This window comes from Giraffa tippelskirchi, chromosome 7, assembly GCF_054371585.1.
Source record: "Giraffa tippelskirchi isolate mGirTip1 chromosome 7, T2T-mGirTip1v1.2.pri, whole genome shotgun sequence".
Taxonomy (NCBI): Eukaryota; Metazoa; Chordata; class Mammalia; order Artiodactyla; family Giraffidae; genus Giraffa; species Giraffa tippelskirchi.
In genome coordinates this window covers 37,517,664-37,534,995 of record NC_137281.1, presented here as the reverse complement: position 1 = coordinate 37,534,995, position 17,332 = coordinate 37,517,664, and the positions used below count along the sequence as shown (strand labels likewise).

General features: G+C 48.7%; 1 protein-coding gene and 1 long non-coding RNA gene across 3 annotated transcripts; one reads left to right on the top strand and one right to left on the bottom strand.

Annotated features, from left to right (window-relative positions):
• Window positions 1-7,161: 7,161 nt before the first annotated feature.
• LOC145512249 (uncharacterized) lies at window positions 7,162-11,921 on the bottom strand. Its single transcript, XR_014058428.1, has 2 exons — window positions 10,952-11,921; window positions 7,162-8,558 (listed from the first exon to the last, which is right to left on the bottom strand). It is a non-coding gene; the product is annotated as an uncharacterized LOC145512249 (long non-coding RNA).
• On the top strand, window positions 10,235-16,112 carry IRX6 (iroquois homeobox 6). Of its 2 annotated transcripts, none has more exons than XM_081505867.1 (6): window positions 10,235-10,719; window positions 11,668-11,925; window positions 12,620-12,729; window positions 12,951-13,258; window positions 14,067-14,675; window positions 15,654-16,112. In XM_081505867.1, the coding sequence occupies exons 1-6, from the start codon at window positions 10,675-10,677 to the stop codon at window positions 15,656-15,658; spliced, it is 1,335 nt and encodes a 444-aa protein (XP_081361993.1). In that variant the 5' UTR covers window positions 10,235-10,674; the 3' UTR covers window positions 15,659-16,112. The 2 variants fall into 2 exon arrangements, with proteins under 2 accessions (XP_081361993.1, XP_081361992.1); XM_081505866.1 differs by having other exon boundaries at window positions 15,651-16,112.
• Window positions 16,113-17,332: the final 1,220 nt, after the last annotated feature.

Below are 17,332 nucleotides of genomic sequence, written 5' to 3'. Positions count from 1 at the left end.
AGTTTGTCTGACATAACCAGAGGTAGTGTTTAATTGGCTCCCTGATAAAGGGGTAGTTTTGTGCAGTTATCTTGACCTTTTACTTGCAGTGACTCTCCTTCGTTGCTTTCTTTTTTCCTCCATAGCCTTTCTCTTCCTCTATAATCTCTGTACTTTACCTGTGTACCTTGTTTATTGTCTGACTCGTGCCAGAATATCAGCTCCACGAGAATGGTGATTTTGTTTTGTTCACAACTGTACCCCCACATCTTAGAATCCTACCTGGTACAGAGTAAGTGCTCAATAAACATTTGTTAAACTAATGAACAAATGAAAGTTGCTGTTCAAGACTGAAAAGAGAGTGTGTGTGCCACCATCGCTTCTGGCCTCTCTTATCATGAAAACAAGTGCTTTCCCAGAATCCTCCACGCAAATCTCCTCTATGTTTTATTGGCCAGAAATGGTTCACATGGCATGCTCCTCTTCCTCATCGAAAGGTGCTAGAAATCCATGAGCAAGTGCTTATAACTGCGCATGGTCACCCCAGACAGCGTCAGAACATGCTTAGCCAGGAAGAAGCAGGGAGTGGGTATGAGCTAGACCATCAGTTATATCACCCACAGGTAGTACAGCATTTTATCACATGCATATTCTACTTTTATTTTTTATTTTTCTATTTGTTTTCTTTTTTCTTTTTCTTTTTAAAATTTTTGTTTTATATTGGAGCATAGTTGATTAACAATGTTATATTAGTTTCAGGTGTACAACAAAGTGATTCAGTTTTACATATATATATATATTTCAAATTATTTTCCCATGTAGGTTATTATGAATATTGAGCAGAGATCCCTGTGCTATACAATAGGTCCTTATTGGTTATCTATTTTAAATATAGTAATATGTACATGTCAGCAACATAGATGGACCTGGTGGTTATCATACTAAGTAAAATAAATCAGACAGAGAAAGACAAATATCATATGATATCACTTATAAGTGGAATCTAAAAAAATTATACAAATGAACTTATTTACAAAGCAGAAATAGACTCAAGATATAGAGAATGAACTTATGGTTACCAGGGAGGAAGAGTGGAGCAGAGAGATAGATTTAGAGTTTGGGATTGACATGTGCACACTACTATATTTTATATTTTTCTTGAATACAGATGTCCAGGCCACACTTCAGGCTTGCTCAGAATCTCAGAAGGCGAGGCTGGTCATCTGTACTTTTTAAAAATGCTCAAAAGATTTCAATGCGCCATGCATGATAAAAAAAAAAAAAAAGAACTTTCCAGAGAGTCTGTGCTTATAAAGGTAGCAGAAGAATTTTTAAGTCCTGGAAACGGAAGCGTGACCTGACTCCCAGAAAGATGTGAGCCCAAGGGACCCTGGTAGATCATGGAACTTAGGCTCTCCATTTTGCGGATGAGTAAACTGAGGCTTCCAGAGGAAAAGAGACTTGCCTAAAGCCTTCCAGACAATCAGCAGCAGGACCAGGGCTAGATTCCAGCGTTGTCTCTCAAAGCAGTGCTCTGCTTTGTTAAGTTCTTGGCCATCTTTTCCTCCAACACCAAGTGTTTACAGCCATGGGCAAGACCCTCCCCTTACTCACATTTAACTTTTACAGAGAAACAATCAAATATCAACTTTCCCTTCCTCCGTTAACTGCATAATCTAGAGTAATAAATTAGTCCCCAAGCAAAAAGATGCCTTAATCCCCACACTGCTTTTCCATATCCCTGTGGTGTATAATGTAAAAGGGGTTTTAGTGGTTACTATCCACTCTCAGCCTTCCCCTTTATATATGTATAAATTTATATTTCATAATTATAGTTGCAGGTTTCCCCTCTGCTCTGCCCCTGCCCTTGAGCTGGGAAGTGACACAGGAAATGGTTTATGTTCTCCGGTCTACACTGACAGTCTAATCCCACTCATGTATTTCATGCTGTCTCCGTCAAGTCCATTTTCTCCCGGCCATGAGATAGACACTGCGCCCAGTGTCTCCATATCTGCAGGTTCAAAGCAGCATGTGCCTGGAGCTAATGTAGGTATCCTCTCTGAAAGATGCCAGCTTTGGGGTTTCAGAAATGCAAGTAGGAGATCCAAAGTCCTGTTGATGGATTTATTACTGCTGATTAAATGTCTCATACTCAGTGTCATGCCCTGTCATTGCTGTGAACACTGCAAACTTTCTCTTCTGAGCTCTCTGTTAGAGTAAACCTGAACCATCAGAAAGCTTCCCAGGTGGCTCAGAGGGTAAAGAACCTGACTGCAATGCAGGAAACAAGGGTTCGATCCCTGGGTTGGAAAGATCCCCTGTAGAAGGGAATGGCAACCCACTCCAGTATCCTTACTTGGAGAGTTCCATGGACAGAGGCTACTTAGGGAGAAAACAGAAGCATATATGGCTTTAAAACTGCCAGGGGAAATCTGATAGCAAAACCAAAATGAAAGAGCAAGGTGCCACCTTCCCAGAGATAAAAAGAGCTGCTGGGCTACTTCCCAAAGCCTGTATAGAAATCCAAGGTCGGACGTCATGCTTTCTTGCAAAGGGTGCTGGAACCCATGAGAAGACCATGCATCAATTCAGCGACCCATTGGTTCCCAGGTTGTCTCAAATGCTACTCACTTATGCGTCCTAAACCAGAGGTTTAATCCCTCTGAACCCTGGTTGCTCATCTGTGAAAAGAGGGTAAGAAAACCTCCCCTATTTAACCCTCAGAGTGACTAGGAGAATGGAAGAAAGTAAGTAATGGACCTGTAATAGAGGTAGCGGGTAATATGGGTAGATTTGAAGCAACTGAGTCACAGCTCAGCAGTGCTCCATCTCCTATGCCCATCAGCCAATATTTATGAGATGTGTTTTCCTAGTCATTTAGACATTATATACAACCCTAGTCATCAGTACATCAGTCAAAGGCAAATGTAAAAAATAACTCTTGAGAATCCAAGGTGTTGGTGTCAATGGGACCAAAACATCCACTTACTGCTCCATTGTTTTTCATTTCTGTGCAGAAAATTGGTATTACATAGACTTTAAAAGGTAGGGGAAGCCAATCATATGCTATAAAAAATAACACAGCAGCTCAGATCATCTGTATGTTAGGTGAAGTGATTATTTCTTGAAACAGCATCACCTCAGCAAGCGAGCATTTCATCAGAAATGTTATTTTCCCCAGATTTTAAAGCCAGAAGTTAGTTCAAACCCCAGATCTTCAGAACTAGCTCTGTTACACTGGGCAAGTTAAACTCTCTTAGGATCCAACTTCTGTAAAACAAAACAAATGATTTCTAATATCAGGTAGACATTACAACTAAACTGTAAACTCCGTGGGGACAGAAATTTCCATCATCTCTTTGAACTAAATTCACAGCCCCTAAGTCAGTGCTCTTTAAAAACAAGAACTCAGTGAATACTTGGCAAAGGAATGAATGAAGGTATAAAAGTTCTTAACTTCATGCCTAGAGTCTTGTGAGCATTCAATAAATACTAAGCCACTTTCCCAAAGTATTACAGTGCTAGATAAGTGATTTTAGGATAATGCAAATAATATTTAACTCATTTAAATGTAACCTACATGAGGCAGGAAGCTGTTTTGTTCAGTTCTGAATCCTCACCTCCTAGAACCATGCCCAGCATTCAGTAGACACTCAGAAAATGTCTATTGAATAAATGATTTGGGTTGTTCTTCCCAGACAGGCCATGTGCTACTTGAAGAGAAGAATTTTTCTTATATTTTCACCCCCAACTGTGTGTACACAAAAGATATTCAAGCCTTCAAAGCAGGTGAGTTCAGTGGACTATCAGGGGCTCAAGGTTGCTTAGAACCACCGCGATCTGTCAATTACATGTAAGTGTCATGAGGGTTATACAGTACTTTTGACTCCAAAGTAATGGAAACATCTTCTCTTGCCCTGGAAACTCTTCCTGCAGACAGAATTTTGAGAGAAAATTGCACAAGAAAATACTCACTGTGAAATTTCACAACCTCTGTCACTGTGAAAAATGTCATGGAAAAGGATTTTTCTTATAAAACAGCAACTTATGAAAGTAATCAGTGCTGGAAAGCTCAAAGATAGATGAAGAAAACAAGAGGAACCGATCCAACAGCTCTGGTTTTATGAATAGATGATTCCACCACCCCACTCATTTGTAAGATTCTCATGAGATCCTTTTTTTACAGCAGGTTATGAATCATCTTCATGATATCTTTAAATGGATGATCAATACTATATTTTCCCATAAAATGTTTGGTTTGAAATCCGATTTTAAGTGCATTAGAGTTTTTGTGCACCGAATGGGTGAATGCCATAATAAATTGTCATCAAATATGAAAGAAATATAGCAGAGATTAATTGCCATATTTATTTATGAGTCTATAAAATACCTTGTGAAAGTCCTGGCACATTTTTGGGATACCAATTTGAACCTTCAGGAAAGTTAAAAGCATTAAAAGAGACTGCACGGAGATTTATTATCAGAATGTTTTTAATTGCAGACCTAAGCAGACATGCAGGTATTAGAATGGCTATGCCCCTAATGGGCATGTCTCATGTGTTTCTCTTTTTTTCCCCCTTTAAAAATGATATACTTTCCATATTTTTATTGATTTGTGAAGATTTGTCATAAATTACTCTGGCCAGCACGTGACATCACAAATGGTCCCAGCTTCCCTAAAGTAGCGGGCCCCAGATGGCACAAAAAAGAAGGCTCCTGGCCAGTTCTAATGCTCAGTTTTAAAAGTAGGAGGAACCACAGTGAAATAGAAAACTAGCAGAATACAGCTAATCAGACAAAATGTGTGTGGCTTGAAGCTACTCATATTTTAATTGAAGCCTTAAAGTCTACGACAGTGAAATACTTCAGGGAGAAGGATGACAAAATAGCATCCTTAAAAATGGCCTATTAGCAATGGTCCAGTTAGAGAGTTGTATGCAAAAAGGCACAGTCCCTGGCTAGAATCAGAGCCAGCACCAAATCAGCTCCCTTTCCTACAGGTCTTGTACATGTAGGTCTGTTCCCTAATTGTACACTCAAAGCCACTCTTGGGCCCTTTTGCAAAGGGGAAAAAGTACACAGCGTCTTATCTTAGCAAGTCTTTATATGTTGCCTCTTTCAAGTATTTGTTTTTTACATACATTTTTTTTCCCAAAGACTTTGGCTTCTGGAACTGTTCCCTGGCTTTCAAATCCATATATCACTTGTTGACTTTCAATTTTAATTCTTTGAGATTCCTTGAGCTATCATGAGAAAAATGTCAAAAGATAAAAATAATGAATAATTTCTATACATAAAAGCTGCTTTGTAACTGAGAAGTTAATGCACCAATCCCCCCAGTCTACTGATGCAAAAACAAAGATTAAAATATATATATACAAATATAAATAATTTGGTTGGTAAATATATATATATATATATATATATATACACACACATATATATATATATACACCAACCCAGGGATCAAACCCGGGTCTCCCAACTATGTATATAGGAGTCCCGAGTTCGATCTCTGGATGGGAAACATCCCCTGGAGAAGGAAATGGCAACCCATTCCAGTATTCTTGCCTGGAGAATTTCATGGACAGAGGAGCCTGGCAGGCTATATTCCATGGGGTTGCAAAGAGTCAGACATGACAGAGAGACTAATACTTTCACATACACACACACACACACACACACACACACACACACACACACACATCTTCCTGACACAGTCACTAACCAAGTTGCATTAATTGTTTTATAAACCATCATAGATATGTAGACATAACCTTGGGTGGATTTTTTTAGAAGTTTTTTGTTGTTGCTGGGATTTTAAATTATTATTATTCTTATCCATCACAAATGAGTCTGTTTGCCATTTTCTATTTTAATTAATGATCTTCATTAAATTTCTAAAACTCCTAAATTATCACATAAGCTCTTTCATAAAACAAGTTGTTATAAAAGCATGTAGTAGAGACTTGAACTCACGTGCTTGCCGTGGTATCTCTTCAGATATTTCTGGGCTAAATTACATTGTGTTATTCCAGGGCACTACATCTCCAGCTGTATCTGGCTTTATATATGTTTAAAATGAGGTTTTGTGGAAAGACCCAAACTGCAGTTCTGTTTCCTCCTCTGTCATCTGCTCGTTTGTGTGATCTGAGGTTTGTTTCCCACCTTTTCAATTTCCTTATCATGAGCCTTAAATAAGATAAAGCAGAGGTGTTTAGTATAGCTCCCAAGAATCTACAAATGCAAAGGAAATGTTATTATCACCAAGCTACAATTTTTTAAGTCTGAGCTCAGGTTTGTACCTGGCTTGCTGACACACCAGGATCTCTGCATTGTCTCATTTTTCACTTTATCTAGAAGTTCATTCTTTATTTCTATTTGCCACCTTCCTAACAAGCAACATCAACACCCTCATCTGGGAATTATTGCCTTTTTATTTTTCTCTCCTGATGCCAGAGTTGCTGCTGACAATATGTATTCAGGCAAGGCAGGGGCTCGCTGCGTTTCACAATCAGATGCCATGCACACTACTTCCGTCAAAACAATTAGTGTTCATTTCGGTTTTACTCGGGGAGACCTGTGGTGACTGATCAGTATAAATTATAGATGCACGTGTCCAGATGCACTTGTTCATTCATGCATAGATTTGAGGAGATGTCATCCTTCTCAGTTCAAAAAACAGTCACTAAAAAAAATTCATACTTAAAAAATATAACAGCACATTTTCCTCAGTGTTATTTTATCCATATACTCACACATTCCATCTATGATCTGAGGCATCTAAAGTTGATTTGGGGCATTTTGTAGTTATCATCCTTTCCCTGTAAAATCTGTTGTCTTTCTAAATCATTAGGAAATCAGAGATATTTAAAATATTCAAAATAGTACAGTATGATTTCTTTTCCTTTTTTTGTGTGTGGCACCTGCATTCAGGTTTACTATCAAAACACATCCTTTACTCTGCCTGCTCGAGACCTTCAGTACATTTCAATCAAAGCAACCTGAACTTCAAATAAACAATGTCGGATTAGTACTCTCCCTGCTCCAAAGAGGCCTTTGACTGTTGACTGTTTCAGATTTGTTTTAATGAGCGGTTAGAGGCACTATCAGGGTATGTGGTATAATACAATAAAAGAAACTGTATCATCTGTATAAAAGATGGAATGACTCCCTTAAATATAATTGGGTCTGTATTTGATAGGTTTATTTACTTGCTTCAGTAAAATTCAATACGGACACACAGACAATTGGGCAGTTCTCCCCAAACTAAATGAATCAGGGTTGAACAAAGCAATGAAAAGCCAACACGGTGGAGAGGCTCAGGGCACTTGGCTGTCGATGTGACTGCCTGTCAACAAGTCCGGAAGAGAGCAAATTCCATGGCAGCTTCCCTGAATCACTTTCCAGGAAACACTCCTTTTCACCCTTGGTTTCTGCCAGACAGAGGTTGATACTGGTTGAACCTGATGGTTTGGTTTTGTAATGAGGGCCCCCAAATAATGGGAAAAGGCACACTTCATAGGAACACTTTTAGGGAACCCTACTAAATGCTTAAGGTGGTGACAATCAAATGTCAGTGGCACCAGCTAGGCTTGCTTTGGGTGCCGCCTCTCTCCAGGAAAGCAGTGTGAAACCAAGGTCTCCATGCCTGGAAAGAGCAGCCTTCCTCTTATACCTCCTAAGGTATAAGACATTCTTATATCTTAAAGCAACTTTGAACACAACAGAAAGAAAGATGCCTTAACAGAAAAACCGGCTCTTTTGTTTGTTTTCTTTTCTGCAGATGAAGAAAAATGCTGAAGCATTTATAGTCACACCTCCCAATTTTTCTTCCTCCTCTTTTCTTTCTTTTTTTTTTCCCCCAAATCATGTTGCTTTTTTTGAATCCTAGAGAGGCAAGACAAGAGGTAGGCCTGGAGGCCCTGCACACAGCACTGATACCACAGAGATCTTATAAATCAGCTGAAAATCAATAAATCCTATATGGTAGTTTCTCCTTTGCAACCAGATCGCCAGGGGATAGAACTAATGCTTTTTCTTCGCCACACTCCCCATTTTTCTGTCATAAAAAAAAAAAAAAATCTGCTTAGGAATGAATGGGCAATCAAAGTTGCTGAGTAAGTATTTCAACTACCTAATTTTATTACTTTACAATTGACATACCTTCCCTCTGGAAATGTTTGCAATTAATTAATTAGCGGTAATCTTCCCCAAGGGACTAATTTAAGGAATTCTCTCCAATTCTTACTTAAAAAAAAAAAAGAATAGATGTATCCCAGCTGCAAACGTGTAGATGGCTCCAAAGTGCATTTTGAATAATCAAGGAATTTTATCTATTACGGCGAATATTTATCACTAAATCAATCTGGCGATAACTGTAATTCTTCTTCTAACTAGAATTTTCCCGGGTTGAACGCAAGGTTTCTCCAAGGTAACGACACACAGTAGCAGCAGCCAGGAAACCTCGCTGGGTTTGTTCGTATTTGGAATGGATCTTGTGCTCCTGTTAATAATCTCTTAGGCGGTGGAGTCTGCGGTTTGCGGCTTATTCAAGCTCGGTGCGCGTTCTGCAGAATCTGTAAAGAAAAAAGAAGCCGGTGTCGTTCTAAAGAGGTCGCTGACTTCCGGGCCTACTAGTCTCCGCTGAAAGGTGCCTGAGGAAAGCTCGGGGTCAGGGACCCAGACCTTACCTTTCCCTGAGCTTCCTCCTTGCCTCGCCAGAACCCAGGTCAGAGATCCCAGTTGTTCTTAACCTCCGGGCCACACGTTGTTGCGTTTCAGCTAGAAAATAAAGCTAGGCCCTTGAACCACCACCCCCGGTTCCTCTGGGGAGGCGCAGAGAGGGCCTGGGAGAGCGTTTTTGTAAGATGTAAAGCTCGGTGACCCCACGAGTGACATTCTGAGACAATCTGAGGTGTCTGGCCTGCAAACCTGAAAACCCTCGAGTTCCACTCGGATGCCGGCAGCAATCCCGGAAGGTCTCCTCCCACCAGACGGACAACCCCTTAAGGGCCCCAGATGTCATGGGGTTGGAGGCCCCGGGAGGCCTGGGGATTGAGCCTTCAGGAGTCCAGTTTCCCCCGTACTCGCAAACTGGCGGACCCTTGCCCCGGGGGCCAGGCCTAGAGGACACAGCCCCCTCCCAGGCACCAATGAGCTCGTCCGCCATCAGTGCCCCTTTGAGGGCCCCTGGGATGCAGGGGATGGTCAGATCGCTGGGCCCAGCCAGGAGACCCAGAGGAGTGCAGGGAACCGGCGGCCCTCCCCGCGCGCTGAACCGTGGCTCGCCAGCGCCACCCCCAGCGGAGCGCAGCGGCTGCAGCTCGGCCCCAGCGCCTTCGTGCGGCTCCCCGGTCCCCCGTGGACCCAGCGAACGGCGCGCATGAGGCAGCCAAGTCTCGCCTTCCGAGAAGACGCCCAGGGGTCTCCGCCCGCCGTCTGCAGATGCCCAGGGGGGGTCCACCTTGGCGCCTTTCCCCACACAGTCCGAGGGGGGATCTGAACTTGACCTGGAGGGGGCGCTATTCGGTCTATTGGAGCACCAGAGAGCAGCAGAGGAATCCTGGGGTCAAGACCCTAGTAAAGACCCGGTCATGGAGATCCTGGATCGAGCTACAGTCCTAGGGCGGGGAGACAGGCCCCCGAGGACAAAAGACGGCCGGAACAGGGGATCCGCCGACGCTGCCCCCAACGAGCTGGGGGCCCGCGGCGCGAACAAACTTTCCTGCAGCGGAAGTGGGGGATGGGGGGCCGGGCTGGAAGCTTGTCCCCCGAGCCTCTGCGCTCCTCCACCTGCCAGCGTTCCACCTCCGCCCAGGCTTCGCCCACCCCTGTCTCCTCCCCTCCCCCGCGCGCCTCTGTTCACTTAGACTCCTCATCTCTCTCCTCTCCCCTCCTCCTTCTCCCTCTAGCCTTTCTCCCCCACTTTCCTCCTGTTGTTTCTCCTGTCTCTTCTTTTGTATTCTCTCCTCCCTCGCCGCCCGGTGCTTCTCTCCTCCTCCGGGCCGCAGGGGAGGAGGTAGGCGCGCTGCGCCCAGGGCCTGCGCGGCGCGGTGGGAGGCGTTTCTCCTACTTCTCCCGGGTAATTTGGAGAGATTGTATGTGCGCGCGCGCGTGAGCTTAAGGCGAAAAGGGGTAGGATCCTGCGCCAAGCAGAGAGGGTCAGGGTCTTTGACGTTCTTCACCAGCTGCACAAACCTCCCGGAACAAGTGTGAGTGTGGTTAAGAGTGCGCGCGCGCGCACGGGCTGGCTGCGCTTGGCAGGCTTGGTGGCCCGGGGCCCCAGGGCCCGGGGGCCCGCCTGGCGGCCCGGGATTACCGTGACGTCACATTGAGCCTCTGGCCACCTTGCACTGGGGCACCTCGGGAGCCGCACAGCCCCGCACCGCGCCTCACCTGGCCTCGCCGCCGCGCGCTTTTGGGAACCCGCATCCTCTCCCTTCCCCTGCCCATCCATGGGCCCTTCTGTCTTCCGGACCACGCGGGCCGGAGGGGAGCCTTCTGGAGCGCAGGGCTCGGCAGCCAGGCTGCCTTCGGCTCTGCCTCCAGCCACGCCAAGCCGGCGGAGGACCCAGCACTGGGCACCGGCGACCGTGTAAGGAACCGAGGCCGCGGAGGGCTGGAGGCGCAGAACCGCGGGGCTGAGGCGGCAACCCGCAAAAGAAGAGGGCGGCGGGGTCACGGACAGTCACAATGTCCTTCCCGCACTTTGGACACCCTTACGGCAGTGCTTCCCAGGTAAGAGCCGCCCCCATGGGGGATGGGGGCAGACTGAAAGGAGGGAGTGCCCAGTGCCGGAACCTGCCCTGCAAAGCCCTCCTCTCCCACGAGTTCCCAGGGAAGCCAGAGAGAGCAGGAACCTGGGTAGTGTATCACAGACCCCTCTGACAAGCCCCATCCCTGGAAGAGAATGCGTCGCTCCCCCAGGCAAGCTGAAGAATCGTGGGACCCGAAACTTGGGCACTCTGACCTTCCAGACAGGCCTCCTTGCTGTAGCGATATCCGAGGTGGCCGGGAGGGTCTCAGACTCTGTCTCACTCTTTTTCTGGGCTCCTTCGTTTGTGATCCTCTGTTCTTTTTCTCTCCCTTCCATGGGTATGTCCAAGCTCTCGACTTCCGGTTCCTTCGATTTTCCAGATCTGGGTGGGCGCTGTGCAGTGACAGGGTCTCCTGGGGAAATTCTGGAGACGCCCACCCCTGGTCAGTTTCTCAGCAGGGAGCCCAAGGACCAGCCCCAGCTTGACCTCTGCCCTGCTTTGTGATCTCGGATAAGCCTCCTACTCCCGGTAGTCCTCATTCCCTATCTATAAAGCCGGAAGAGTGAGACGTGGTCTCTAAGGCAAACTTCAAGTTCGGCCTTGGTAGGATCCTGTGGCTGCGAGGAGAAAGGGTTCACCAGGGAACTGGCCGAGTCTAGCTTTTGTAATTCGGGTTGCAGAACCTTCCCATGACCCGGACCCCCTGGAACTCTGGAGCTTTAGCAAAGCTTTAGAAATGTCTATAAAGGCGGTTTGAATAAATGGCGTCTACGGATCATTTCCGTCACAGTCCTCAGGAGAACGCTCAGCACAAGGGGGAATTAAGTTCATACTGAAGGAAGGACTGATCTGGCAGTTCCGCCGCTGGCTCCCGCCAGCCCGAGGCGCCGGTCTCTGACCTCCGGTGCCCCCTCTCTCGCCCCCGTAGTTTCTGGTATCTGCAAGTTCCAGCGCCACTTGCTGCGAATCCGCCCCGCGCTCGGTCCCAGATGTGGCCTCGGGCTCCACCCCGGCGGCCGCACTCTGCTGCGCACCCTACGACAGTCGGCTGCTGGGCAGTGGGAGGCCCGAGCTGGGAGCAGCCTTGGGCATCTATGGAGCTCCCTACTCGGCCGCTGCAGCTGCCCAGAGCTACCCAGGCTACCTGCCCTACAGCCCCGAGCCGCCGGCGCTGTACGGGGCGCTGGTGAGTACCCGGGGTGGAGCCTGGGTCCGTGCGACAGAACCCACCCGCCTGGGGGCAGGAGCGGCAGGGGCGAAATCCCGTGTGATATTTCCATCTAGGAAAATCTAGGACGTACAGCACCACTTCGAGGAAAGGAAATGGTTAGGATTCTATATAAAATAAAAAAAAAAATCCTTACAACATGTTACAGTTTGTAGAAGTCCATCCTGTTTGGAAAACATCTGTACCTCGATTAATTGCAGTGAAGTAGGCAAGTCATCACTAGGCTCAGTGTACAGATGAGGAAACTAAGGTTCAGAGTGGCTTGAATAACCTTACCCAAAGTCACAGAGATAGAAGGAGGCAGAGAATGGCTCTGGAAAGGAAGTAAGAAAGTGCCCCAGCTGTTGGGAGGCGGTTGGGGAGACACAAGTAGTAACAGTTAAATGACCGTGAATATTGCTTATGCTGCACCAGGAATTCTGCCAAGCATTTTTCTTCAGTAACCTTTAGGCATGATTGTCATCCCATTTACCAAGAGGAAACTGAGGCAGAGAAGGGTTAAACAGCTGTGCCCAGGATCACACAGTCAATGCGAGTGGTGGTGCTGCAGTTCCAACCAGACTTGACTCCAGAGTTCACACCTTTAGCAACTCCCCACCCCTCCTCCTCCTCCCCAAATGTAGTCCTTATTTCTTCCCTCCTCCCCCTCCAGAATCCACAGTATGAATTTAAGGAGGCTGCCGGGAACTTTACATCCAGCCTGGCACAACCAGGAGCCTATTACCCCTATGAGCCGACACTGGGGCAGTACCAGTATGATCGGTAAGGCATGGGGCATTGGTGGCTGGCATCACAAGTCCTTTCCTCCTCCCCTGCCAAGGTAGGACCAATCCACAGAACATGGGGTGGGGGACTGTGGGCTAGGATGGTGAGCAGAAAGAACCTCACTTCCTTCAGGGACAGAGATTGTCTCCTGCCTGCAGCCCCAGGTTCGCAGCCCCAGGTTCCCAGCCCCAGAACTGTGAGCCAGGTTCTCCCCGCAGGTATGGAGCGGTGGAGCTGAGTGGTGCTGGGCGCAGGAAGAACGCCACCCGGGAGACCACTAGCACGCTCAAGGCCTGGCTCAACGAGCACCGCAAGAACCCCTACCCCACCAAGGGCGAGAAGATCATGCTGGCCATCATCACCAAGATGACCCTCACCCAGGTGTCCACCTGGTTTGCCAACGCGCGCCGGCGCCTCAAGAAGGAGAACAAGATGACCTGGGCGCCCAAGAACAAAGGCGGGGAAGAAAGGAAGGAGGAGGGTGGAGCAGAGGAATTGCTGGGCTGCCTAAATGGTGACACCAAAGGTACCCCATGTCCCCTGCCCCAACTTACCTGGGTTTTCCAACCATCAGACAGTTTGATTGGATTTTCACAACCACCCTGTGGTGTAGCTTCTATGGAAAGCTTCCCCTGGCTTCCTTTCACACCTGCAACCCCTGCATGCCTCAGGGCCTTTGCCTGTGCAATCAGTTCCCTTTGCCTGGAATTCCCTACAGAACTGGGAACTGCCTTCTTCTAGACTTGAAAGCACCACCTCCAGAAAACCTTCCCTGTGCACCCACACCAGCTAGCTTCCCAAGTTATTCTCTACCACATGTGCCTACTTTATTTCCTCTGGCAAACTTACCCCCTTAGGGATGTCAGCTCCACCAGAGAGAGGCTTATCCACTGCTGTATTCTCTAAATTCCCAATACTTAAACGTCTCAATGATGTCTGGCACATAGCTGGTGCTCAGTAAATATTTTCTGAATTAAATAATACACACTAGCCACCGATGAGTATTGAAATTGGATAAAAACTGCCCTCTGCTTTTTTAAGGCTGAGAAACTGAGATCCAGGTCTTAGGGAAAAGTGTCCGTTTCCTTGGGCTATCAAAGGCGAGGGCTCTTCCGAAGGGTGGGAGCAGGTCTAAGGGCGGGAATTCTTTCCTAGCCGCAGGCTGGCAGCCGCTCTGGGGCAAGTGTCGGAGGCGGTGTGGCCATCCTGGTGAATTACACCGAGTCTGCCCTGAGTGCAGGGCGCATCTTGCTAAAAGCTTCTCGGGGATGGGCACTCCCGAGGATTTCCCTTGGGGCCTGGGGCTTTTCTCACTCATTCTTGATTTCCCTCAGACGTTACTGCTGGCCAGGAGGCCCGGGGGCTCCGGCTGAGTGACCTGGAAGACCTGGAGGAAGAAGAGGAAGAGGAGGCGGATGAAGAGGAGGCAGTGGCCACAACGGACAGACTGGCTGATCTCCATAGAGACACTCAGTCCCTGCCGGTGGCGCAATGTGCCGCCGCTAGAGAGGGCCGGTCAGAGCGCAGGGAGTGCAATCTGGCGGCACCCCGCTTCTCGTTCACTGAGCTCCCCAGATCGGGAGAAGCCGACTTCCTCCGGGCCGAGCCAGAAGGCCCCACATTGACCATGCACTACCCCTGCGGCGAGAAACCACCGCGCATCTGGTCTCTGGCGCACACGGCGGCCGCCAGCGTCGTCGAAGGGACACCTCCAAACCTGCCCCAGCCACGAAGTCCTGAGCACCATCTGATTCCTGGACAGCCTCCAGGCCCGGGCGCGCGACCCGCGGTCCCCAGAGACTCCGCGTGCCAAGAGTCTCACCGAGTAGCCAAAGCCTTTGGAAACTCCACGTTTGCCCTACAGGGTCTGCCGCTGAACTGTGCGCGGTGCCCGCGGCGGAGGGAGCCGGCGGTGCTGTGCCAGTACCCATCCGGAGCAGAAGGTAGTGGGCCCCCAACGGCGCTGGGCATGTCTGACCAAAAGACCCCTCCCCTCCCCACCTTCCCTCACCCCACTCCCCGTAGCCCAACTCCGGGGTACCCAGCCGCTGCACAGGTTCTCTGCCCAGGTTCAGACCTACCCTAGCTCAAGAGTGTCTCACCGCATTCCTTGAAACAGAAGCTTAGAGATCAAAGTTCTAGCTGCTGAATCTTCTTAAAACCAAATACTAGATTATGCTAGAATGAGACAATAACTTACCTAAGAAACACTAAGAAAGTCATTGAACAGAAGGACAGCTTAGATCTCTCCAACGTTTAGGTCTCTACAGATGTGCCAGGTGGGCACCGTCATGACCCTCCAGCCCAGGCATTTTTGTCCCCTGCCTGCCCTTTGGAGGAGGCCAGCTGGCTCCCCTTATGGTCTTGTACCAAGAGTTTGCTAGGGCTAGGCAGCCACCAGGGCTTTCCCAGAAGTCTCAGGGGAAAGGCCAGATACTTACAGTTGGTTCAAGGCCAGTGCTTAAGGCCAGAAGCTCTTTGTGCAGCCCACTGAAATCCCTAGGGGTGTAGTTCAGGTGAGTGCTGTTGGGGTAGGGCCCTCTTACCCCCAAGCTGGGTAGGACTGCCAATCAGCTGTTGCCTGCTTCTGGCTGGTTCACTGGTTCACTGGCTGTGTTGGGTTGGAAGGGAATTTCACCCCACAAAGGGACATTCCCAAAGCATTTGGAAGTCTCCAGCAATTACCGTCAGATTCTGCTCTTTGAAGTCTTTTCTCTCAGGATTAACTAACTACTAGCTTAGAAAATTGGGTTACACTGTTATTTGAATTTCCACCTAACGGGGTCCAAATGTTACCTCTGGCAAGCAAATTGCCTCTAGACCTTGGATTCCCTTGGGATGAGACACCACTATCCTCGGATTTCCTAGGAATCACCCCTGAGTGGCCTTCGGGTTTTAATCAATCTTTCCTCTCTCAGCAGGTTAGCGCAATGGCTGCGATTAGCAGAAGCATCCTGGAAATAAGCCCTGCTTTTTGGAATTCACCTCCACGCTAAGAAGCTGAGAGACCTCACCAGGGTCTGGGGCTCTCACTTCACCTAAGAGACAGACACACAGAAATACTCCCGACTGGCCCTCCTGGCTTGCAGAAGAGGGGAGTGGCTGGCAGAGGTCTGTCTTGTCAGATCCCAGGAGGAGGCGGGAGGGCACCCTGGGGAAGGTCAAGTGGGAAGGCTGGGCAAGTGTGCCCAGGGCATCCAGCTCAGCACTCTAGTCTGCTTCTCCCCTCTGGATTCAGGTCTCAAGCCACTCCCTCTCCTGTTCACTCACCCCATCACCCTCACTTTGTAACTTCAATGCTGACCTGGCTCCTAAGGACCACGCGTGTCTCCTCCCCCTTCTCATTCTTTGTGTCCTTAAAAATAATCCACCGAACCCAAGCTGTGTGGCCTGTTTGTAACGGGGAAGCTCGGCGAGGTCGGGGTGGTGGGGAGGAGGGGATGCGGTCAGGGCTTCTGGAGACAGGGCGGCCTGGGCTGCAGAGTTCAGTCCCTTTTGTAGCTGGGAGAGAAACTGACAAGGTAATGGCCAAGGCCCACCAAACTTTGCGGACCAACCAAGTCGGAGAGCCCGTGGGACTCCCAGCTGATTCCGGGGAGTTGGAGGTGGGGAACGAGGGTGCAACTTGGGGTTGGGGCAGGAAAGGGGAGAAGGGGGCTGTCAGGATATTTGGGTAGAAGCTGGATTTGTTTCCGAGTTCGAGTTCGTACTTGAGTTTTTAAGTTTCTTAGGAGGAGGGGCGATGCGGGTCCTCTCGGCCGTGTCTGGGCGCGCTCCACCCCTCTGACCCAACGGCCAAGTCGGACAGCTTGCCGGGTCGATTAGGGTGAGAAGAGGGCATCCTTCCCGTTTAATCCAGTGTCAGCAAACACTTCCGGTACAAGCTAACCAATAGGAGCTGATGAGCGGGGAAAGCAGCTTTGTCCCCGGAGTGAGCAGCGTCCAGACTAGGGCTGGGGAGTGCGGAGGGGCGGAGGTGAGAGTCCTGAGGTCGTGTCCCCGGCCCAGTGGCTTCGGCTTTAGCCCGCGAGTGCGTTCGCCGCTGCGCGCGAGGAAAGAGGGAGGCGAACCGGGGACCGTGCCCTAGTGGAGGTCCGGGGAGCCGATGGGGACAGGGAAGCAGGAGGGAGGGCTGCTGAGGTGTGCGCCTAGGGGCTGTGTCTCCACTGCAGGGCTCCAGTCCCTCCAGCCGTGGCTTGGATGACAGCCTTTCAGACCAGCGCGGTGCCAGCAGACTTGTCACTGAAGTCTGGAACAGGAAGGATCCGCAACCTGGGGAGGAGATTTTAAGAACCTTGGAGGCTGCAGAGAGGAAAAGTGGGTGTTTAAAAAATCAAGGGGAACAGGCCACCTTCCCCCACCCCACTCTGCCTTGTTTTCTGTAGAATAGTCAGAGATAATGAATTACAAAAGCACAAACCCCTTCCTCAGATGAGGAAACTGAGGCCAAATGACAGGGCAGGGACTGACTGAGGGTCATAGAGAACCCGTGGTTAAGATAAATCCAGCTCTCCACTCAGCGTCCAAGGCCCCCTTTCGCTCTGACTTCTCTCCCTCTTCTTCTGGGAAACCCCCTCCCTGCCTTCTTTTTGCTCCTGGG